The following is a 24,950-nucleotide window of genomic DNA, read 5'->3' on the forward strand; positions in this document are numbered from 1 at the left end:
ACAGGCTTCTTTTGGGATACTGAATGGCACATACAGATAGAGCAAACATTTCTATTTATTACAGTCAGTTACTTAACAAGATGACTAATAATTTTAAGAAACACATCAATGAAATAACATCTATAATTACCTCTCCTAGAAAGCCTCTAAGACCTTTAAGGGGAAAATTAGAGGTTAAACAAGCCACTTGCATGCAAAACCGGAAACAGACCCAATGATTTAAATACTGTAAAACCAAATGAATTGCTTTAATGTACTTACCACATGGAAGACCTCTTCCCTCTTCAACTAATGCTCATTGGCAGACAAATCTTAGCAATTCATCCATATTTAATTGGTGGCAGAGTATTTTAAGGGAGCATCTGCCCTTCTAGTGGCATAATTGATTCAGACCAAGGTTGCAGACATTTGTGAAGGCAGAGGATGACACTAAAATTAGATCTGAGAATACAATGACGTGAGAAATACCAAAATGACTACATTATTCAATTATGCTTCAATAAAACATCTTTGACAATGTGATGGAAGACGAAGGGGTAAACTAAATTACGAACATGTCAACCTCATTAGGTTATGTAGGAGGATGTGACAGAAATGTTGGCAAGGGAGAGGAAAATAGCTCAACTTATTTAAATGACAGAAGAAAACACATTTATCCATCTTGTCTTTACACAATTGCATGAAAATACTTGAAAAAAGTAAAAGCAGGCTATACGCGCACGCCACAACCCTGATTCTAAAGATAACCTTGTGTGAAAAATCTGTTTATATTTCCTACTTTTGCGTTGCATCAGAGCAATAAAGCACCCTAGGTCTACATATCCCCCAGCGCAGGCCTTGCATTTTAGCTGTGACCTACATTTAATTCCCTCCACAAGGGCAATGTGTGGCTTGACTTCTTGGACATCTGAGGGTTCATGGCTGGGAGCTAAGGAGGAGTCTTGTTCAACATCATCATTAGATCCAGTTTGGTGGTGTGGTATGGCATTTATAGTAGGTCTGTCTTCATGTTGCTTAAATCTCTCAGGTTCAAAAGATGCAAGTGACCCAGACTGAAACACCTTTTTCATATTAGTACCAGGTTTTCTTCTCTTAATACGGACTCCAAAACAGCCACAAAGCTTCAGAGGGAACATGGCTATATGCTGGTCCTATCAAATAAAACAAGATCCAGATGAATGTATCCAAATATCCTTATATATTACTGTTCAAACTGTAAAAAGTGGTGTCACAACAACAAACTGTTGCAGCAAAATTCCATAAAATAATCAGATTAAAAAGATCTCCTGATTAAAGCAGTCCAAATTGTCTGGAATGACAAAAACCTTGTGTAGAGTAACAGTACCAGAGCACTATGTGGTAAAAACACAAAAATCTTCACAGAGTTGCTGGACAAACTATGAGGAGGAGTTCATTCTGGCTCAAGGGGACGCTCAGACATTCAGACGAGTATTACTATATCTCCACCCAACATAGAAGTTTTGTTACTATCCACAAGAAAAGAAATAGCACATGGACAGATGTGCGGCTTGGATGAGGGCCTGAGAAAGGTTTAGGTGAGAAGAGTATTCATACAGAAACAATGCTAAAATGCACAAACAATACCTGAGAACAGACATGAGGCGCATGTTTTTGTGTGTACTGGATAAAGGATTGGTGTGATTCATTTAAAACCAGCTTGTCTTCTGACAGTGATCAATGTTCATCTCCAACAATCATGCTGACCTTCTCATACGTCACTGTCACCACTAATGACATAACACCATCAGTTAGAAAAACAAGACCAATCGGGTTAATGCACACGCACCCTGATTCGTCACACTCTATCGTTATATCTAGCAACGCATTTGCGCCCCACAGCTACTGTATTTCTATGCACTACATTTTTCACAGCATGCATCAAGTATATTAATGTTGATAACAGGTTACGTGTTGTCACAAAATACTTTAGGAAGCCAATTCAAGTGGCTACTTTGGAATGTAACAACACAAACGTTATTCCTCACTGTGAACTACTAAAGAGTAGACACTTTGCGCTGTGCCACCCAGCCAATTAAACCTGAATCTACTTAACAGAAGGAAGTAAAGTCACCTAACTAAACAAGTTGGTCAGGCTCTAAAGAAAACACACCTAGCCAAACACTGTGGCATTTCCAAGTACAGTGTTTATTTAAAACTATTTTACATACATTAAAACAAGTAGGATGTGTATTCTTATCTCAAACCTCTTGAAACTCAGAAGACAAACAATTTAACTCTAGACTCAAACAACAATAATCAAGACACTTGTTTCTGTCACAATCCATCCTTGCATTTAAGACAGGCCTTTAGAGTATTGGAACACTACACCTACTAATACACAGACTTTAGCATGATCTAAAAACAAGAAAAAAGATGGTGTGTCTCAACATATTCCTCTGGTGAACTGATCAGGACCATGAGTGTAACGCAGGCCATCGCAAATGTGTTTGGCAATGATTCATTATCACAACTGTTCTATTAAGGCACTATTCGTTTATACTTCCTTTTCTACCAAGAATATTAGAATAAGTTAATACCGCATCCTCCAATTTGCTCATTTGTGTTTTCTCCGGTTCCAGTACATTGGCAGAAGCGGATATTGAGTCCTGCCAAAACACCAACTCCATTTTGCTGCATTAATGTTGATGATGTCATGTAACCCAAAAGTACGCCAAATAACAACTGCCTCATTTTCTAGGCTTCCACGCTTATTTGAATGGCCAGGAATATCCCCAAATGTGAGGGACTGTGAAGACTAACAATTTTACATACAGGATGTTGTGCATATGCTACTGAGAATATTAATCAATGTGCTATCAACTACTGTTCATATTGAAGCTTCTTGCTATAGTAAAGGCCTACTTTGCCAATTTAGCATTGCACTCATGATTGACAGTTTAAAAAAAAAAAAAAAACATTATCCCCAATACAACTCAACCAGTGACAGCTCAGCTGGAGACTCGGGTGTGCTATCCTAGTAGCAGCTAATGTATCCACGAGTAACTAACATCTAGCCAAGGTGAAGAGTGTGCTACAGATGTTCTGGTAAGCTCAGGTCTCAAGATTTCTAACTTGTAGTGTCTTCAGACCTAACCGACACAGGTGACATCAATTGAGGTAATATATCAGAATTTGTACAGCTCCCTCTGGAGCCACAAAAGCCTTTATACAGCTTACTCACACAAGCAGCAGTGCTCCCTGAGACCTGCAAACTCACAATGATGGGTAAACTAAACCATGTAATGTGGAATAAAAAAAACAACTATATATTTATTTGCTCAGTTAAAGTCAGGAACAGGTTAAGGTCTGGCTTATTCTGCTTTAGCTTAGCTCTGAGGTGTGATATGTGCATCTCTCATTTCTCTGTTGTCTGTGCATGTCTTGCACAAGGAAATAAAACTAAGAGGGTGAAGCACTGGGCCTATGTGATATGCACGCCAACAACTCTGGCTTTGTCTCCAATAATGATAGGTGCCTCAACAGGCAAATGTTTCACCTTAGTCTTGCTTGTATTAACTGATATGCACTGAATCACGTTTCTTTGTAATGTGATGACTACAATAAAAGCAGGTCTAGTAGTGGATTAAATTAGCCTGCTGTGTGTCTTTCAAAGAGACCAGTCATTTTACTTCAAGTCAAACTCACTGCTCGTGTGCTACTGTATGTACTGTAGTCCCTACAGCACACCATAAAACTGTAGAAATATGCAGTGTTCTGTATTTTTTCAGTAAATCATACATCCAATCAGCCAAATGCTTTTAGTCTGCAAGGTATTTCTGGTTTGCGATACTAAACACAGCAGGACAGCAATAGAACACACAGTAAGTATATGGGTAGATACCATACAATCATACAGTATGTGGTACAACCTGGAAGGCGTTGTTTTTCAAACTGACCACATTTAAATGATTGTGTCGGGTTTAATGTAGCATCTGCCTTGGTGCAATAAGTGGCCTTTTGATGAATATTGTATGTAGCTGGTGGATGATCAGTAACATGAATAACAGCCCTGCTTTGGAAATCTGGCAACATTCATAAAACCAACTGTTGTGCAGAAGCTCTTGCAGAGGCATTTCTCTAGATCGCCACAATAAACATGCTCTCATGTCAACCTAGCCAGCAAGTCCACATTTTCCTCATGGATCATTTTCAATGTGCACAGTGCTCCATGCACGTGCACATAAACACACAAATAACATGAGGAGTGCAAGCAGACTGCCGTCATGTTCCAAAACCAAAACAGACTCATCGACCATCTTGGCCAGAGCCAGCCTGCGCTGCTGCTGCTGCTGCTGCTGCTTCTTTGGGGTGAAACAAATGCACACACACTTACACACACACACACACACACACACAAATGCATGCAGCGTGATGACCTGACTGTCAGCTAGTCAGGAGAATGGAGCCATCTGTCCCAGTAAAGGGTTAATCCAACCAAAAGCACAGGCCACAAATTCCAGCATTTTCCAGTCCTTAAACTCCTGACTATATTTTATTTTGTGTTTTGCTTTTTAGTTTTGTTATTACAGTCCATCCATAGACCATCCGTCCTAAGAGTCAATCCTAGGAATGCCACCTGATTCTTCAGACCCCAAAAATCTCAAGAGTCCTCCGCATGTGGTGGCAAGGATTTAAATACTGAAGAGGGCTGTTTTTTTGTTATGGTTTTTCAACAATTGGCATGGATGGACTGTCTTGAGTCGGGGAGGGTGTTTTCACTGCTCTGGCTGGATGAAAGAGGCTCGCAATGAAGAGACCACACACACCAGAATCAGATCAAAACAGGCCTTTCTCTAGACCTGTGACATGCTCTATTTTTTTCCCCCCTTCATAAGCAATGCTTTCAGCTCAAAGCGATTTCCATATAGAAGGGTGACGGGGGGGTTGAGGACTGGGGAACGGACGAGGGAGATTAGAATAAAAAGAAAAAAAAAGGCAACTCAAGGGCCAGTAGTGCAATGTGAAGCTAAATCAGCCAGAAACCTGCCTGAAAATGCCCTCCGCACACACTCACAGCAGGTCTTTGTCTATTTATTCCACCCAGAAAAAAAGCATCATGGGCTAGCTTCTACCTACAGAAACATGGAAGTGGAAAAGAAAGGCTCCAAAACGATCCATTTAGAGGGGTGGGGTGGGAGTGGGGATGGGGGTCAAACCAGATATGAACTGGATCGAGAAGGGAGAGAAAGAAAGAGGGAGGAGAGGTAGGAGCTAACCTTAGCATCTAGGAAGCTCCAGACAGACAGACGGCAGTTTGCTGCTGGAGGTAATGGCTTCCAATATGATCAAGCATGACAACAGATACATAGACACATAGCTTTAAGAGTACTTCCACCAGAAACACACATACTGTACACGCACACACAGAAGTGACACTTTGCACACACAGTCAGGCATCAAACCTTGGCACAGACAAACACACACACACACACACATGCACACATACCTGAGACAGACAGACACAGACAGCTTCCGTTTGACCACAACACATCAGCCTCCATTACTGCCAGTGATGTGCCTCCGACTCCCTTGTTCTGCTCCTAGTGCCTTCTGCCTGATGCACAGCCATTCTCATCGCCTGCCTGTCCATCTCCCTCCATCCCAACCCCCAACCATTAAATCACAGCAACCCTCAGCATCCTCTCTCCAAATGAAACAGAAACAAAATACCTCAAACAGAGAGCCTGGGAGGGGGGCTTCTTCTCCTTCCCCTACAGTCCACGGAACAACACCACGTCGACAGGAGACAGAGGAAAGAAAGAAAATCCAATCAGGTGTAGATAAGTGGAAGAAAAGCCAGTGTGGATTCACAGTCCCATCTCATTTTTTACCCTCCTCTTCTTCCTCCTGTGCGTCTTTCCTCTGTCCAGCTTTGGCTTTCTGATGCTAAGCTAATGGGCGCTAAGCTAAGCAGCATCCACACATTGGTTTACAATGCGCTCTGTCTCATACCCACACACACACACACACACACACACACACACACCACTGCTAGGCTTCAGTGTCTCTCTCTCTCTCACTGACTGAGCCCTGCTGTCTCCAGTCTCGCAGGCACCCACATGCACCCTCCCACCACCCCCTCTATTTCTCTAACACTCCCTCCCCTTATCTTGGCTCTTCACCCCTATTCTTTCTTGGTCTCACAGATCCCAGAAGGTATTTCCTTTTCTCTATACCTCTGTTTCTTTTTCATCTTCCCCAGACACTGATTTCCTTACACAGACATACACGTTGCTCTGGGTGTTGAACCAATTGCAAATAAGTCATCACTGACCACTATCAAAAAGACAGGAGTCAGGGGAAGAAAGCCTGCATGTTGAGGCTCTGAAAAAGCTGGGATGAAAGCTGGGCAGGGAGATATGGACTGGACTGAGGTTGAAAATTTACATATCAATCATAAGAGAACTGCTCCATCACCAGTCTGGCAGACAAAAAGTATGCCAGGAATAGTACCACAAAGCTACCAGGATATCAAGAGGAAAAATATGGAAGAACTCCAAAATGATCTGATCAAATCTACAGTTGAAGCTAAAATGTGGAAAGTAAGAACCATACAAAGAAAGAAGACTAAGCTGAGAGAAACTGACCACGAAGGAGCACTGAGTCTGTGTAAAAGGGAGTATGGTCAAAGGGCATGTGATTCTCTGTCAGACACTCCTTAGAAGTGTTTCCAATGCATAAGATGTACAGTATCACTAAGAACACAAAGCAGGCATTTGAAGGTATTCGCAAGTTAGGTGTAACCTAATATGCCAGCAAGCATAACAAAATTCATCCGCCTTCTGAGTGCAGTGCTGATGGACACTAGTGTTCCACAGAGCAATGTGCATGTGAAAGGGAGGAACAACTCACAGCTGAAAAGAATTTACCCAACTGTTGAAAATAAAGCTCAAGTGTTAAGACTTAATAAAATTTCCCTTCTGTTTGTTTTGTTTTTAATGCCCAGTTTTTACATTAGCAGTAAAAAGCAGTCACAATATAACTGATGTCCTGCAAACCATGTGTAAGTCTTGTATGGTTTTCTGTCATTAAAAAAAAAAAAAACGTGCATAGTAAATCCCAAAACAGTAAATTTTTTTAATATCATAGTTTAAATGTGCGAGTATATTCTTCATTTGAGACACAGTTCTTTTCATGGTTGTGTAACAGCTACATCTAATTGCTTGATGCTCTTATACCAGCAATATCGAGATTCATATAAGGTCCTAAAAAAGATTTGTCAGCATCTAAACACACAAACAGGCCTTATCTCTAAGTCATACTAGTTGAGCCTAAAACATTAAGGACAATCAACAATATTTTGCTATACACTTAGATGACAGCTTATTAGGTTGGAGAAAGGCATCTTAACCTCCATTTAATCAATTATTAACAAACATTAGCAACATCACCATGTAGAAAACGGTATATACTGGGACAGCAAACACAGAACAGAGCACACTCGAATGTTCCAGAGGGTGGGATTTATTGCATGGCTGTTGTATTAGCCTGCATTAATTTTAGTTTATCTAATAAACCAGTTATATACACTATATAATGACCTCAACTGCTAATCAAAATTGTTTTAATTCAGAAAAAAAGTTTTCATTTTCTTGATTAGTAAAACTATGTAATACACTATAGATTATACACAGACATCATTATCTACAAACTCCTATGGCAAAAGTGCAAACACAGTAGGAGATTTTCCTCATGTCTCAACTTGATCAGACATAAACAAGCATCCACATTTAGAATTGCATTATCTACTGTTTGTACTGGCTCAAAGACACATTTTCGTCAAACTTCAGACTATCTCTAGGCCTCCATCCTGCATGTGTGTACAACAGTGTCCGTAATTGAGTGAGCGCATACAATATACACTCAAGAATATATGCGTTTGGGTGTGACAGCTGGGAACCATGAATCTTGGGGAGGGGGTTCCTCCCATCATTCACAATTGACAATGATCCTTTGACTCCTGCTAATGGTGCTGGTGATGGCAAAAAACAAAAAAAACTTCCCCACTACCAACAATTCAACTCCCATTGTTTCCTTCACAACTTCTGTCCGATCCCTGCAGCATGACAGAAACCCCATTTTCAAATGTAATCAAATTGATACAGTGTAGTGTTATATCAGAATATAATAAGTCAATGTATTCTGTTTAAAATTTGCACACATTGCTGTTCAGGAGGAAGACATCTGACATGTACAAAATAAGATTTGGGGGATAGTTTAGCATTTAGGAAATACTCGTATTCACTTTCATGTTGAGAGATCAATACCAATCTGTCCATATGGCTCATAGGAACCTAGAGCTACCCTAACCCTAACACCTAATCCTAGAAACTGGGGGAAGGTGCTTGTCTGATTCTGTCCAAAGGTAACAAATTTTGTAAACAAACTAGATATAATGTGTTTAGTGTGCCTTACAGGACCTGGTTGGTCGATCTTGTTCTCTCTGGAGAGAGCCTGGCTAGCTGTCTCCAGTCTTTATGCTAAGCTAACTGCCCCTCTACCGCAAGCTTCAGTTAACATACAGATATGAGAGACCTAGCAACTGTCATCAAAAAGTAGAAATGCATATTTTCCCATGTTTTGTATGGGGTAAAAACGATACCTTTAATTTAAACAACGTAAAAAACATAACATAATAATGTACACTATGTTTGACCATTAATGAAGGAAACAATGTCCATGTCATTGTGTATGAATAGCCCAACAAAAGAAAGAGAGGAACTGATGAAGCTCTGTTACTGATAGTACCTTCTTTCCTTGACAGCATCAACAGGTCAGCCATATTTCAGTTGATGGTTCTAAAATTCCCAAGACTAGATTAACAGCAGTGATACTAAATATGCATCCAAATGTGGCTATCCAATGCAAGACAAAGCACACTTTGTAACAGTGAACTGTCAACAGCTGAGAAGTGGCACAACAGGAAAGCTCCGTCATTGGCAAGACATGTGCCATGTGTTTAGCCCGTTTATTTTCAATGCATGTCAAACTGCGGGCACACACACACACACACACACACACACACACACACACACACGGTTGACCGACACAGGGTCCACTTCTGGGTTAACAAAGTCAATAGAGTATAAAATTCACCTCTAAATATTCTTTTCATCTTCTTTAATCTTTCTTGATTTACCACCTTCTGCTGTTTAACAATGGCAAAGTCATTCTCACATTCTGACTGCATTTCTTTTGTTCAGGTGACTGCGTGATTGCATCCACAGATGCAATCTCTAACCTTACCAAAATAACACCAGATAGACTGCTTCTGTACACACTGTAGACACCCTCACAGCAGAAGAAGCACATCAGACCACACAGTAAAGTCCGATATAGGCTACAACATAATGTACATACATCATCATCCACCTATAACTCATTTTGTATACATATGTTAGCCTGACTGACTAGCTAGAACCAACATTGGTATGAGTGAGTGAGTGTTTTTGTATCTTTCCATCCCCTCTCTCTTCTTTTCTCTTCTATGCCCATCCCCCCCTTCTTGCCCCCTTGCACACCCAAACTACACCCCACCCCCATCCCCGCGGCTTCAGCCCCCACCTCCCTCCGAGCAGTCCTCTTAGCCTATATATGGGTCGTCCAATCGCCTGTGCTGTGAGCCCCGCAATTCATCACACACGCACGTGAACACAAGCCTCCACAAATGTCGCTTATTTGAGAAGCAAGCAGTAAGCCATCAACATCACTGCAAACAATACTGCTACTTGCCTTGATGCAGGAGAGACCAGAGCTCCCCTTTCAAGACTCGCTGACACAGAATGCTGAGCTTTAGAATCAGGTATAAACCAAACAGAGCAATCCCCTGTTCTTCTGCTTCTTGCTACTGCTCTGATGAACTAGTAGCAAAAAGCAATACAGATGGAGAAAGGGAGCAGCAGTGGCAGCGACGGGACGAGAGGCAGTGGCGTCCTGAGTTTTGGGGTGGGGGGTTTAGCCAGCACAATGGGAAAATGGGAACGCTCACAGTGGGGATGGGGTGACCACAAGGGAAGCTGATAGACGCCTTAGCAGATGGGGGAGGGTGTGAGAGCTGTGGCTTCACATTTTTAACAGTTTTATAGGAACAACTGTCATTTTGCACATGTGAGTGAGGAGACTAGTTTATGTTTACAACCAACTGCACTGAAACTTAAAAATCTTCAGAGAAGTACCTGAAGGCGGACTTGTCCAGTAAATGTCACTGAATCTTCAGTGCTACTTTATTCTGCGATAGTCATTTCTTAAAATGTATTTTTGTGGTTTATGATAGCTAATCTACCAAGTTGCTTTACTACTTCTAAATATATTTTCTCAGTTTAACCATTTTCTGTACTTTGCAATCTGCAAGATACTTCTCAAAAAAGGGTCCCTTACTAGTTTTGTCTAGACTATGCAGAATTGAAACAGTTTGGATGAGTAATAAAAGACTAAAATAATGTCACAGAATAAATGCTCTCTCACCACCACAGTGTTCAGTCCCTGCTGTGGTGCAAATGGCATGGCACTCCAACTAACATTGCTGGCAGTAGGTGGGAATCCAGTGATTGATCAAGCTCATATCGCTTCTCTTGTGATTCCTATTGGTTGTTTAGAACACCAGCGTGAAGGGGGAGCCATTTGTCTGACACTGCATGTCTCTAACCGTGTTGTATTTGGTTCCCCTGAACATACATACGATCTTCTCTTACACTCAGTTTCTCTGTGCTGAACCATCGGCCGCCCTGAGACCTGCCTCTCTTCTATCTATCCAGATGTCTGGATACCACATCTTTGTCTAGAGGGGAGGTTGTGTGACTTGGGTCTGTTGGTGGAACCTGGAAGTTGCTGGTTCTTTAAGATCATGTTCTTCATATATGTTTATATTTTTTACAACTCTGATTATTCATACTGTTGAATCTGTTGTACCGATTCATTCTGTGTGCAGGACACCTACTGTATGTCTGTTCATCTTGGGAGTCGGGTGCCCTTCCTGAGGCTTCTTCTGGGTACAAACAAAATCTCACTTGACTTGACCCACCACAACTGACAATGCCACACTAAGCCCAGGTCAACATGATGAGTCAACAGAGATTATAGTACACTGTCTCAGTAAGTGTGTAAGGTTTTGTTGTCTTCTCTTCATGTAACCATACAGTTTATTAAATTATTGGAATATTATTTACATAAGAATTACAGTTACTGGCTGTATACAGTACTAATAAGTTTTTTACTACTAGTACTGGTTATTGCACATTAGACTTCTCCAACTGCTGTTGCAAAACTGCTGTAGTGCCAACTAGTAGACAAATGCACAAACTGCTAAGTTTCTATAATTAGGTACATTCAAATCCATAGAGTCAAAAAATTACAAATGTGGACTTTAACAGACAGTTGGTTATTGTATTGTGCAATACAATTTGCAGAAAGCCTGGTTCAGCTGAGTTACTATTTCACTTGATTTAGTGGCAGGAGAAGCCCCAACATACACAGACACACGTCTCCATCTGTTTCTCCACCTGCTTGTCATGCGTTAATCACACGTACACCTACACATGCACATAGACAACGCTCTGATCAACCTTTGCACATACGTAAACATGGATACACGCAATGACCTCTCGAAACCACAGACCAAAGCTGTCCAGGCAAATCCATCTCACTTAGGCACCAATAGCACATGCATTTGCATACGCTTTCATATACAACTACTGTGTTAATCATTTGTTATTCAGAGTGCTGTGCAGGGCATAAGGGACTGAGCCCACTGCCCTCCCATAATAAAGAAAAAAGTTGAGTAGTGCCATGGGATTTATAAATTTAATATTCCAGCAAGTCTCCCACTCCTCTACAAGTGCATGCCAACAAACTTTTACAGTCCTATAAAACATTCGGCCTGGGAAGTACCTTCATGCTTTGTTTACTGCTAACAACACCAGGATTCTGTCTGGTGTGCTATAGACCACTCAGTGATTAAACTGGCCTTTACTGCCAGACCCCCACTCTCCACCAGTGTCTGGCTGACATATGGCAGTGGAGGTAATACAGATCAAGTCCTCTTCAACAAGCCTCCTGAATACGGGTAGTCATTTGGGTGAGAGGGCCATGAATAAACAAACTGTAAAAACAATGGTTGAGAGCCATGCAAACCAGGTGGCTCCCTTTCAAGTCTGGAATTAACTGCAAATCAAAAACAAACAAACAAAACAGTGTGATAAGTAAGATAAAGCTTTGGAAACTGTATGATGATGGAACAAATAAAAAGTAATTACCAAGAAATAAGTTGTTTTGATCAAGTCTGAATATTTCAAATTACAGTATTCCAGAAATGATTTTATGGTAGAAAGTGACAAAAAAAAAAAAAAAAAAATTAGTAGGCCAGCCTTTTCTGTAGTTTCATTACTTGTTACATCTCTTTCCTTCTCTTGCCTCAAACAAGTGAGACATCCTGTGTCCAATAGGGAATTCCAACGCCAGTGTCATGGAAATGATGAACCTGGCTCTTTTTGGTCCATGAAGTTGATTTTACTGTTCTATGCAAATCAATAAACTACTATCAATCCCTACTACTAACCTATTCACCGTGGAGCCACCAGACATTTTCTTTGATTGTTCAGACAATATCAATAAAGAAAAGACTGTGCTGACTGAATTAATGAGGGTGGCTGACTTTTTATCAGCTCACTGCTTGTTATCAGCTTTGGAGGCAGGTGGAAAAGGCCATTTTGGGATGAAGATTAGTGATAAAACTGATAAACCCACAACGTGAGGTGAGCTCCATGGAAGATATAAAGCTTGCTGGGATTAGACTGAAACAATCGAACTTAATTAGACAACTATGCAAAGTGTCTGTGTGAGGCAACTACATGGATCCCCAAGCGGTCATGGTTAAAGCTATGACAGTGGCTCAAATGACATGAACTAACCCAAAGGTTTTGTTTTTTTTGTTGTTGTTGTTTTTTTTATAGTGATAAATACCTTGGGAGTTACAGCACTTTTGTCAGCATATAAAGCCAACTGGAGGAACAGTTTAAACAGGGAGCAGAGCATGACAAACACAAGGAAGCTGAGGAAATAACGCAAGGCGGATGGAACTCACAAGGCACAGCATGGCGGTAGAGGTTGTCCCGGATGGTCTGCTGCAGCTCGTGGTCAGGCGAAGACTTCTGGAAGCGCTGGCTCAGGTAGCTCCTCAGGTCCTTGTTCAGCTTGCTTCCTGTCATTGGGGACACAAACAGGAAAGCATGTGGTAATGTCATCAAAACAACCAAAGCAAAAACAAGGCCAACATAGGAGCATCATGAGAGTTGAAGTGCCCCTGTTACTATTCACAGTCAAGTGTCAAATGGCCACACAATTTGGCTCCCATAAAAAGAAATAAACAAATTCATCCTACAACCACAGCAAAGCTAAACACTGAGTGCATAGCTGTGAATTGTACACTTGCCATTTTCACTCAGAGGGGTAGCTGGCTGCAGGCTCCCCCCTCTCCAACCAGGCAGAGCTAGCCAAGACTAAAGCTGCTAGCACCACGGCTAGCAGCACCATCAGATCTCCTACCGCTACACCATCTGGCCTTCAGACACACATTAGGCTACTGAAGGGCGGCTGGAAAGTATCCGAATGGGTCTGTTTCTGAATGTGTGTGGCCACTACAGTCGGTGCCCATATTACAGGCATGTGTAAGCACAACTCAAACAGTACAACAAAATGAGAAACAGAGCAGAGATGCAAAACACATCCTGTATGCTTTCATATAAACAAAAATGAGGTCATTCACCTAATGAATATGACAATGTCTTGACCTATATTCAATAGCAATACTACTTCATGCAACAGCAAACACACTGTATTATCACGTATTTAACTACATGCCCCCACTATTTATTATACAAATGATTTATGTCCCGTCTTTGCACGGCTGCTGAGACCATTTTTGGTTGTCTTGAGCAAACAACCAGTCATAAAGGGCCCAGGATCCTGTTTCCATGGAAACTGTGTGTATGTGTGTGTCTGTATGTGTGTGTGTTTTTAATAAGATTATTGAGATTGTTAGCATAGTATATAGAAGAGCATTCTGCACTGGTTGGCAGAATGATTGTAGGATTGCAAAAAAACAAAACAGGCACGTCCCACAAATATAACGGTTTTATTTTAATGTGACTCCAAATTTTTCCATTCACTGACACGCAGAGTGGAGAATGTTACAATTTAATTATGGTTGCACTTTTTCTGTCTGGTTTTGAAGTTGTCACGCTCACAGTGCTAGTAAAGTATCAATACACAGCCCAGGTACAAACCCATATAAATAATCTGTATCATCTTAAAATGGCAGTTCTCAAAAATAGGTTTTGTTTATACACAATAAAACAAGGTCCATCCATCCATTTTCCTCCGCTTATCCGGAACCGGGTCGCGAGGGCAGCAGTCTAAGCAACGATGCCCAGACTTCCCTCTCTCCAGACACTTCCTCCACAATAAAACAAGGTGAACTTTGAAAACAAAGCTTCCAGTATATAAGCATTTTTTTTGATATTTGAAATTTTCAGTGCATTATTAATAATCTTTTCCTTATTAATTGCATAAAGTAATGGCACAGAAAAAAGAGTAAAGCATTAGTCATAAACTTTGATGATGGTTATTTGATTAAGCATAATTAGTTTCAACCATGCGAAAACCCCTGAGGCTGAGAAACGAAGTCATTGCAGAAGTGCCAAAACCTGCAGTTCCTCAAATGGCCATTTGAGGCTGACTCCAAAAAGGATTCAATCCCCATAGACTCCCATGATTAACTGGTGGCTAGCTTCATTCTACCCATTCAGCCCGCCTCAGCCCCACTCATGCTCCATCTCGTTGCCCTTTATTGGATTAGCTGTAGCAGGCAGGGTGAAGCACTACCAATATGGCAGGGGGCTTCAAAACCTCTCTTTAGAAAACCATTGGGTGATGTCACAGTGGGCTTGTCCACCTTTTCTACACAGTCAGCGATTTCAACAACCTATGTGGCCGTCTCAAGTTAGAGTCTCCGCTCCAAGATCTAAGCTCTTACAGACATACAGTATCACTGAGCTGTAATCCTCACAACAGGCCAAAAGTCAATGTTCAGGCCAATAGAGAGCATAATACACACCCTGATGCTCTTGTACAAACCCAGTTATGGGAGAGCAATGGGCATTTCTCGCTAGCAGAAGGTGCGGCCCAGTCAGAGTTTTGGGTTTGGCGATGTGTAACACTGACGGTACTCAAAAGCTACCTAAGAGGCAAGACAGGAAGATGTGAGAGCACTATAGAGAAGGGACACATTGAGATTAGATAGACAGACAGACTGGTAGATAACCTGAGGTTGAATACATCCTATAGTATGTGTAATTTGATAACTATTTTCTGTTTATTAATTTTATCTGCAATCTATCACCCATCTTATGTGCAAAAAGGTACCACAGATCACAACTCACTACTATTTAAGCCTTTAACACAGCTAGTCAACCAACCTAAACAACAATACAGATCCGAGATGTTTATCAGCGTTGTTCTTTTTTATAGCTGCGACTGGGTCATTTTGATTCTGGTGCCTCATTGTGGTCTCATTTTCTTTCTTTATCTGATAGATAAAGATACATGATTTAAATATTGAATGGTACATTTTTGATGAAAACCCGACCAACTACAGGTTTATAGTAAATAGTTTAATTGACCAATAAGCTGATTTTAATTTGACTCAAGGCAACAAATAGCAGACAGGCAGGCAGCAGGACTGCACTGGGAGAACATTTGGCCCAGCGGCCACCCACCCAAATCCCTCTGCAAACAGATAATTAGAAAAGACATATCCTTCAAACACAGCCCACCTGTTATAGATTTTCCATAAGCCCCCTAAATCAAGCAAGATTTTGAGGAAGGAGACACGCAATCCAAGACAGAAGGGAAGTGGGGGTGAAGAGGTTTATGCAAGAGTGAGAAAGACACAGAGTCTGTCACACAAAAAGAGAACATCAGAGTAAGCCAGACAAAATATCAAAAGAGTTTTAGACCCAGCTGAAATGTGAAAAGCTCCACCAGTTTTCAGGCATCTCACAGCGAGCCCGCTCCTGCAGCCCTCAGCTCTGATCAGCCAGCCAAGGCTCTGTTCAGACATGCAGAGCCAGACATGGCACCAGCCAGACCTTCCACTGGCAGTTGACATTTGTACTCACAGCATGGAAAAACCAAATTTCACTGAAACTCGATCTTTCTGCTTACTAGGCTGCTGCAGTTGGAAAGGAAAGTTTTCACCAGTTTCTGCTGATTCTGGAAATGGCAGTAACTAACTTGCACGGGTCCTTCATGCTCCAGACGAGCAATGTCTTTACATAATGGAGAACTCTGGAAATTGGCTTGATATTCAAAACCTGCAGCTACAATTATGCAACAGGTCTTTGAATGATCTGACTGCCATTTCTGAAATCAGTCTCACTGGAATGGCTTGCTGAAAAGTAACTGATATATATCCTGTCAATTCAGGGTCTGGGCTCAGGCCAAAATCCACACTTACTTGTACATGAAAACTTTTACTGGGGGGGAATTTGTAATGGACATATTACAGGCTCTATGTGTGACTCCACAGAGACATTCACATAGGAGAATCTGCATTTTCTTCAAATTACTGCTCAAAACAAATATATTATTCTTAAATGTTCACATGGCACAGATATTATCTCAGTCTAGACTATTATTTCCAACTGCATCTGGGGATCAAACTACTGACACTGGTGATCCACTGACCTTTCCTCTCGCGTCAAGGCTAACATTTTTAACATCTCTCATGTAGTGAAATATTTCAACTGCTGGATGGATTGTCATTATATTTGGTACAGATACTCATGGTCCCCTAAAATTCATCTCAATGATTTCTTCTGACATTTTCTCTTGCTTCACCAGCTGGTCAAGGTTTTCACTGACCTATGGAATGGATTTTGCACAGGCACCCAGAGAATGTATATCTATGACTACGATGATCGCCTGACTTTCAGATGACTTTCACTCTCCAATGGAATGAACCATGAGCTTGACATTTGTGGTTTTGGATTAAATGTCTCCACAGCTATTGCATGGACTGCCATGAAATCATGTGCAGATCCTGCTCAGGATGACCCGTTATATAACACTGGTGACTCCTTAGTTATCTAGTGCCATCATAAGGTCTGAATTTGACCAGTATTTGATTTTAGCATTTAGCACAAAGCACGAATGTGCCTAAGTTAAGCCTCAGTGAGCCGCCAGCGTGGCTGTGGTGTGTACTAGATTCTATTTACAGGAACCACTGAGGAAATGTCAATGCATGGCCTGGCTAGAAATAAATAACCCATTTTGAAAAGGTCTCTATGCAGAGGCATCTAAGAGATGTTACTGTAACTTCAGTCAGCAGACTGGGCACAACATACAATCACCCTCTTAACATAAAGCAACCTCCTAAGCAACAAAGTAGAAAACGCAGTCATACGCCAGGGTGCCAGCCTGTTTAACACTTAGCCAAGTCAGATTTGGCAGTGCCACCATGTTTGGCTGGGCACTGAGTATTGTATCAATGTGGAATACACAAACAGTCTGGCATACAAGGTAACAACTTATTTTTTCTTCTCTATTCAATTGTCTCTTTAAAATCAAGGAATGTGTTTTCCAGGTAGAAGCTATGATCAGACTAAAGCCTTCTTTCAGTGGGCTATTTATGGTTACATTTTGTTTCTCCAAATTGGGACGTAACAAAGAAAAGGGGCTTGAAAGTCACGTCGATTGGTGCCTTCCAACCTGACCTACTACAAGTTAAATCTAGCAATGAGTCGTACACGGGCTGTCCAAAGTCATGTCTTAAGTAATCAACTCTTAAGTGAGCAGTGCAGGGATGGCACTAGTTAATCAAATAATCAAGGCTAATCACCATTTAATTAATTCTACCAGCAGTAGCTACATTAATATTCAACACAGTTGATCAGTGCTTAAACATGTGAGGGAGATAAGAGACAGAGCTCTAACTGACCCTTGAAAAGTGAATGTGGGTCTTATTTTGCACAGGTCCAGATCATCACTAAAAAAAACTCAATGCCCTATAGTCATGTTTACGGACACCACCAGTGATGATCTGTGACCAACACACACTGCAGCAAAGTGAAGGTGATTTAAGAGAAAACGCAGAAAACAGCAACACTACTCCTTTTGAGATCGCAGGTAGGGTACTGACTAAATGACACACCAGTGAGTAACTCTTTAAATACTGCAGCAATGTGCAGACTGGTCTACATGTTCACAGAGCAGACAGGTGCCTGTGTGAACAATCCTGTCTCTGAGTTCTATTAGATGTAGCTTGCATCACAGCAATGGCCGGTCTCTGTATCCATAGCAACAGCTGCCAGATGAGTACTGACTGTGGTGAAGGTAGTGATGGTCACAGCCTGGCATAGTCTGCTGCCCCTCTCTGGACTAACAGAGCATTACAAAAACAAAGAGCTGACCTCACTGACAATAAGCAGTCCTAAATGAGTTGCAAATCATTTGTAGTTTTCGGTATAAATGCAGTTCTCTGGGCAATACAATGCATTGTAGCTAAGAGCTACTACACTCTGCCCAGTATAGGTTTGGACACCATGTTTAAAGGACACAATAACTAAAACTAAACTAAAATTTAATTAGGGCTACATAGTCTAACCTTCACCCTGTCATGTCTCAAAACAACATGAGGGTCCTGCACTGTATAAATTGTCCAAAAAACAGTAATTTAGCACTTAAAATGTACATGTATTAGTTTTATAAAGAGTAAAATTATTTAAGGTGGTGAGATCACAGCATCATGTGCCAACATTGACCCATACTTGCACAGTAGGTTACTGGTTGTCCTTCTGTAAGGGTTTCCTATCTTCAGAAAGGAGCTCTGGATTTCATTCACAGTGACTCTTAGGTTCTTGGTCACCGGTCTGACCAAGGCCCTTTGTCCCTGATTACTCAGTCTGGCTGGTTGGCCAGATCTATGAAGACTGTTGCTGGTTCCAGATCTCTTCCATTTGAAAATGATGGAGGGGAATCTTGGGCACTTTCAATGCTGCAGAGATGTTTTTGTATCCTTTCTCAGATCTGTGTTTGGACACAATCCTGTCTCACAGGTCTATGGACAGTTCTTTCCACCTTATGTCTTTGTTCTGACTGACATACACCATCAGCTCTGACACCTTATATAGACCAGTGTGTGACTTTCCTTATTAGATCCAGTGCATTACATTAGGCACAGGTGTACTTTCTTTACTTACTTTATTTACTTACTTTCCATTAGGCACAGGTGGTCTGAATACTTATGTAAATGGGATAGTTCAGTCTTTTGTTTTTAATAAATAAATAAAAAAAACATTCCAAAAACCGGTTTTCACTGTCAGTCTGAAGCATTGTATGTAGATTGAGGGGAAAAAATGAATTGAATCCTATTAAAGATGAGTCTGATACATAACAAAATGTGGAAGAAGGGGTCTGAAAATGTTCCATGCTGACTTAAGTTGGGAAAGCTCTAGACTGAGGAGAAAATGGTCCAGACACTTTCATGGCATGAGACAAAACCACCTACTAAGAGGAAAATCTATTGTAATCAGCATTGCTGAATTCCTCAGTAAAGCTAAAAAAAAAATCCACGGCCTATATAACATAGCCGCTCCTAATCATATCATACACAAAACATGATCAAATTTGAGGTTGAAAGTTTTGTGAAACTGTTACAGAAATTGCCTGTAAATATTGTCCATCAAAGGAGAGAAGAAATGCAGAAAGCAAGCACTGTTTTAGTTGTTCACTCATTTCTTACTTTAAATTCCCCAGAGCTGCTGGTATGTGTGAACCTCAAATTAGACACATGAGCAATGGCCATCGCTGTGGTACAATCTGCAGTCAAAGCTGTTAAGACACCAAAGGTACAGAGTCTGGTACAGTCAGTATAGCTTTAAAAGAAACTGATTCTTACTCTTTGACATCTGGCCCTTGCAGAGTGGAGACAAAACAAAAAACAAAAAACAGCAGAACCAAGACAACCAGGGATAAATCTTTGACATGTTTTCAATCCAATCTATAGATTGTGTGTCCTGAAGCTGCTTGGTTGTTTGCTATGCTCCACATTGCTTTCATTGATTGTAGTCCTCCACATACTGGAGGCAAAAGTAATCCTCCAAAGATTCATTTCATCATCTGGAGTGGCAAAGGGGACTGTAGTGGACATTTGATGCAATCTGACAAATGACAGAGTACTAACATGGGACTTTTTATGGGTCTAACAATATGCAAGTGTACTGTAGAGCTGGAATTTCACATTCTCTTTGTGTAGAGGCCACTATTTACACAACATGAGCTAATATGACAACCATCAGCATTTGCTAGCCAAGGACTTGAACATCATAAACAATAATACAGTGCTTGCATCATGATTTATGTGGGTGCTGAACACAATCCTATAAGTGCTAGGCTGTTAACATGCTTTGGATGGTACCTCCATAAAGTATGAGCCTCTACAACTGAAGCTCCCTCCTGAGACTTGTGAATAAGATTATCCATCATCCACTGACACACAGCATGGCTCTACATTTACTGTATTATAGGAACAAATGCAATTTTGAGATCTAATATGAAAAAGTAAAAAAAAAAAAGGTATATTATCCAACAACCATTAAGTCCTTCAAATGCAGTTACAACATCATTATAGGAACAAATGCAATTTTGAGATCTAATATGAAAAAGTAAAAAAAAAAAAGGTATATTATCCAACAACCATTAAGTCCTTCAAATGCAGCTACAACATCTCCACAAAGCATGAACAAGTTAAATCAAACCAAACCATTAAATTATATGTTGCCTTGATGTAAACTTTTTCTATGGCCAGGACTAGCCCAGTCAGTGGCTGATTACTGGCTGATGCAATGCCAGTGGGACACATGCATTTTGGAGGTAATTACCTCTCCATCATGGCCTCTCCTCATTGGCAGGCAGCATTTCAAGACCAAAGGGAGTATTAGTCGCCTGCGACAGACCAAGCTGGCTGGCTCCCAGATTTAAGCCAGGTTGCAGACAGATTTAAATACCATGAAAAATAAATTAAGAAACAAAAGCAGCAGAGGACTTTTATCACTGGTCATCTCAGCTGTCTCTTCCTCTAGAGCCAGTAAATGACCGATTATCTCAATGGACACACTGTGCAGTTTACACAGGACTTCTGCCAAAACTGATCAAGTTTCAAGCCCGGTGAAAGATAACCCTGAAGAAATCAACAAGACATTACACAACTCTTTTCCAATTAAGGGTGAGTAATTTGATCTACATGTGTAAAATTAGAGAAATTCTAATTTAGCATAACATGATTTATTATTCTAAATTTTATATGCAAATATTAAAAACAGTTTTTTTACATAGTTAAGAGCAAAAGTTTGCATCCCCTTACTTTGAAATGGCAAAAAGAGTAAAACATCAACATAAGATTTAATGCACATTCAGCTAGAACAAATGTTCCTTCATCAACAGAAGAAACAAAAAATGGTACATAGAAGACGCCAAGCAATCTGGTAGACTTAGAACAACTACACCATGAAGATTTGGCTAAAATTAGACCTGAAAGAATACAAATGCTTAGGTTAGGGAGAAGATATATAGTATTAAAGAACATTTCATAAAGGGAGATGCGAACTTTTCCACTGATGTGATTCCACTGATTTTACTATAACTTTCTTTATTTATGCAATACCTGACCATTTTTGTCACTTCAGTTAATGAAGAAACACTTGTATTACCTGAATGTGGATTAAATATTATGTTGATGAGAAATTATTTTACTTTTTTGCCATTTCAAAATAAGAGGATGAAATCTTTTGTACCCAACTGTACTTAAAATGCACATTTATGCAGCAGGACAGCAAAAGACAAAGACACAAGCGCCACCTACAGAAACTCAGAAAAACAAACCAAACTTTAAATAAAGCAGTAAAACAAAGCAACAATGTCACACACAAGGACTATCAGCAATTTACAAAGCTACAAATAACTAAGGACTGACTACACAAATGTATCACTAACCTGAAGGTTTATTATGCCTTTACAGTGGTTAAGTGTATTATTGTAATATCTTCTCTCCAGTGCTATTCCATTTCACAGCAAGATGAATGGGCCACAGTTGGGGTGTAATAAAAGGCAGTGTGCTACGTCTCCCCAGGCCCACAGTGGGTGAACAATGTACTGACAGACCAACCACTGGTCACAGGCAGGGAGCAAGGGGGAGGGAGAATAACTGGAGGAATGATGGAGAAATTAAAGCCAGGTGAGATGTAACTGTTAAAAGAGACCGAGTATAAATAGAGACCAAAGAGGTTAAACAAAAGGGAGGAAAGCAAAAAAGACAGGGAGACAGAAGGTAAGAAAGACTGAATGAAAAGAGAAAATGCAAACCAGATGTGGGAGGTTTCTTTACGTGTTCATATTCAAGACGGACGTGGGAGTGAGGCACGGTCCTCCTGCCCATCTACAATGACCAGCAGTTGGGACTCTTCATCACAGATTTCCGGCCTTGTAATTGGCCACATGGGGAAGAGACGGTTATTCTCTATGATTAGTTATGGTCTGCAAAGAGTCCGCCTCGCCTCAGGACCCTGGGCAAGCTCATTAACTCTGCCACCAGGGGGCACATGTCACTCAGGATCATTAAGTGTGAGGGACAGCATGTATTCTGTGTGTGTTTATGTGTGCTCATATTGATTGTCAGGTGAATTTGCAGATGCCTGTGTGCTGTGTGTGGTTCTGTTTGTTGTGTGTGTGTGTGTGTGTGAAAAAGGGGGGCTGTAAAATGATGATGATTACCATAACTGCCTTGGCAGATACATCAAGTCAGCTTTCGGAACTGATCTGAGCTGGCAGCATACTGAAGAAGAATAGGACCTTCAGTCAAACATTTTTAAAAACCAATGGAGCATGGTGATTATTTGTTCAACTGAAATTAATTGTTTAGTCAACAATATGTCACACGCGCGATAATTTCCCACCTCTATTTCCCAGAGCTCAAAGTGTCATCTTTAAATTGTTCACCCTCTCTACCTTTAAGATTAGACTTAAGACTTTCATCTTTGATAAAGCTCATAGTTAGATTAATATAATACTGTTGTTTTCAATATAATCCTAGTAGGACAGTGAGGGAGGGTAGAAAGGTACTTAGTATGTTGCGATATGTCTTCTGATATTTCATGGCATCATATCTAATGTGGCTGAACAGGGATAAGACTGACAGCCATCGTGAAAACTGCAAGCAAGCAGGGGGTCTGGACTGTCCTGTTGCCTCCGAGTATATTTAAACGTACCAGTGGTTTCTAGTCAACAGGATGGCCTTGCTTAGGTCCGTGTAGTGGTGTCTATGAAATTATTGGACAAGCATTCTAGGATAAGTTTGGTTTGGTGTACCATCCCTTAGTTATAGGCCTAAGCTGAGGGTTGTTCCATGGTGCGGAGCTCCTCTCCCCTTCTCTCTCTCCATGCACTTGTATGCCACCGTAACCTGTCACTAACTGTGTGTCTCCTCTCTCCTGTAGTGTGTCCTGTCTCTCTCTCTCCCTGTACCTTTCTACAGGTATCCCTGGCGCTGAAGCTCTATGTTTCCACACCTCCAGGCTCTGTGTTAAAAAAGCATTAAGTACTGTATCAAGGCCAAGCTGAGACCCTGTTTAGACGTGCTTTTCAGATGCACTCTGTGATCTGAACACAAGTGGACAGCCGAGACACATCATCATTCACACCTGTCTATATACATGTCTCCAAGGAGTTCAGTAGGCCACTCGTGTTTCCTTACTGCTGTGTTACTTCTGCTTAGGACCAAAAGATCACACAGTTATTACATTGGTTTGTTGTCAGCAGTCTCCCAAACCAAAAAAGAAGTATTATGAAATCTTTCATAAGACATCCATAGATTTGTATCACGTTTCTCTGCATTTTTTTTTTTTTTTTTTTTTGAAGCATCTTGAAACGCAAATTTCCTGAAGGCGGAAACCACCACCATGTCCTACACTGATGATGTATTTTCTTGTAAGGTCCGTGTTGCATCAGTGTTTACATTACAACCAACATGTGGTCAAATGCGTCCCCGACCACCTCGGCAAGTGGTTTCAGTGGTTGGATCACAGTCCATTTTCGTGGTCATTTACACTTATATTTAGTGCTGTCCACTTGTGAAAACTGAATCCAAACACAACCTACCATAACCCCGATGACATCATTAGGTTGTTTCCTTCAGAAGACACATGCACATGTGTAAAATTGCATTGGTGCACCTGTAACAGGTTACACTGACTTATTTAAATGTTACTGTAGTTGTATAAATACCCATATTAATAATATATATAATAACTAAGTTCATATGAAAAAATCTGTTTAAAATGTAGGTAAAGTCAGTTTAACGTGTTTTTCCTTCCATCTTTCCTTGCTGTGGTTTTCTATGCGCCTAGCTACATCATATTCCAGTATTCTCTGCCATTTTCTGTTGTCCTCTCATTTTCCCCCAGAGGTCTGCAGCCCAACAATTCCTTACTTAACTCCCCTTCTATCCTTGAAGCCCTCATTTCCTTCCCTCAGCCACACCCTTTGACATGCTAACACCAACCTGTAGTCATCCCCTTTAGGCCTTCCATCCATCCACTTTCTTCAAGCTGACACTGCTGACTCAAGAGGTCATGTGATCGCACAAATACAGACATGCAGCCTTGCCCGAGTGGATGAATACATTTAGTGACACGTGCATACAAAACACGCACTCAAACACACCACATCTATTCCCTGATCCCATTTCAGAAATGGAATTGGAAGGCACTCAAAACTAGAAGCCATTATATAGAGGAAAGAAAACACAGGACACCACGCTGTGTAGTCTTGACACAAAGAAGTTGAAGAAAACAAAGCAAACATCCAACTTCAAATATATACTT

General features: G+C 40.8%; 1 protein-coding gene across 1 annotated transcript in view; it reads right to left on the reverse strand.

The window, feature by feature from the left end:
* The window catches only part of magi1b (membrane associated guanylate kinase, WW and PDZ domain containing 1b), a 133,436-nt gene that overhangs the window by 61,637 nt on the left and 46,849 nt on the right, over positions 1–24,950 (reverse strand). The window contains 1 exon segment of the mRNA XM_020592728.1: positions 13,100–13,216. Within this exon segment, the coding sequence (XP_020448384.1) occupies positions 13,100–13,216 (117 nt within the window).

The sequence above is a fragment of the Monopterus albus genome, unplaced genomic scaffold (assembly GCF_001952655.1).
Source record: "Monopterus albus unplaced genomic scaffold, M_albus_1.0 scaffold18.1, whole genome shotgun sequence".
NCBI classification, from domain to species: Eukaryota; Metazoa; Chordata; class Actinopteri; order Synbranchiformes; family Synbranchidae; genus Monopterus; species Monopterus albus.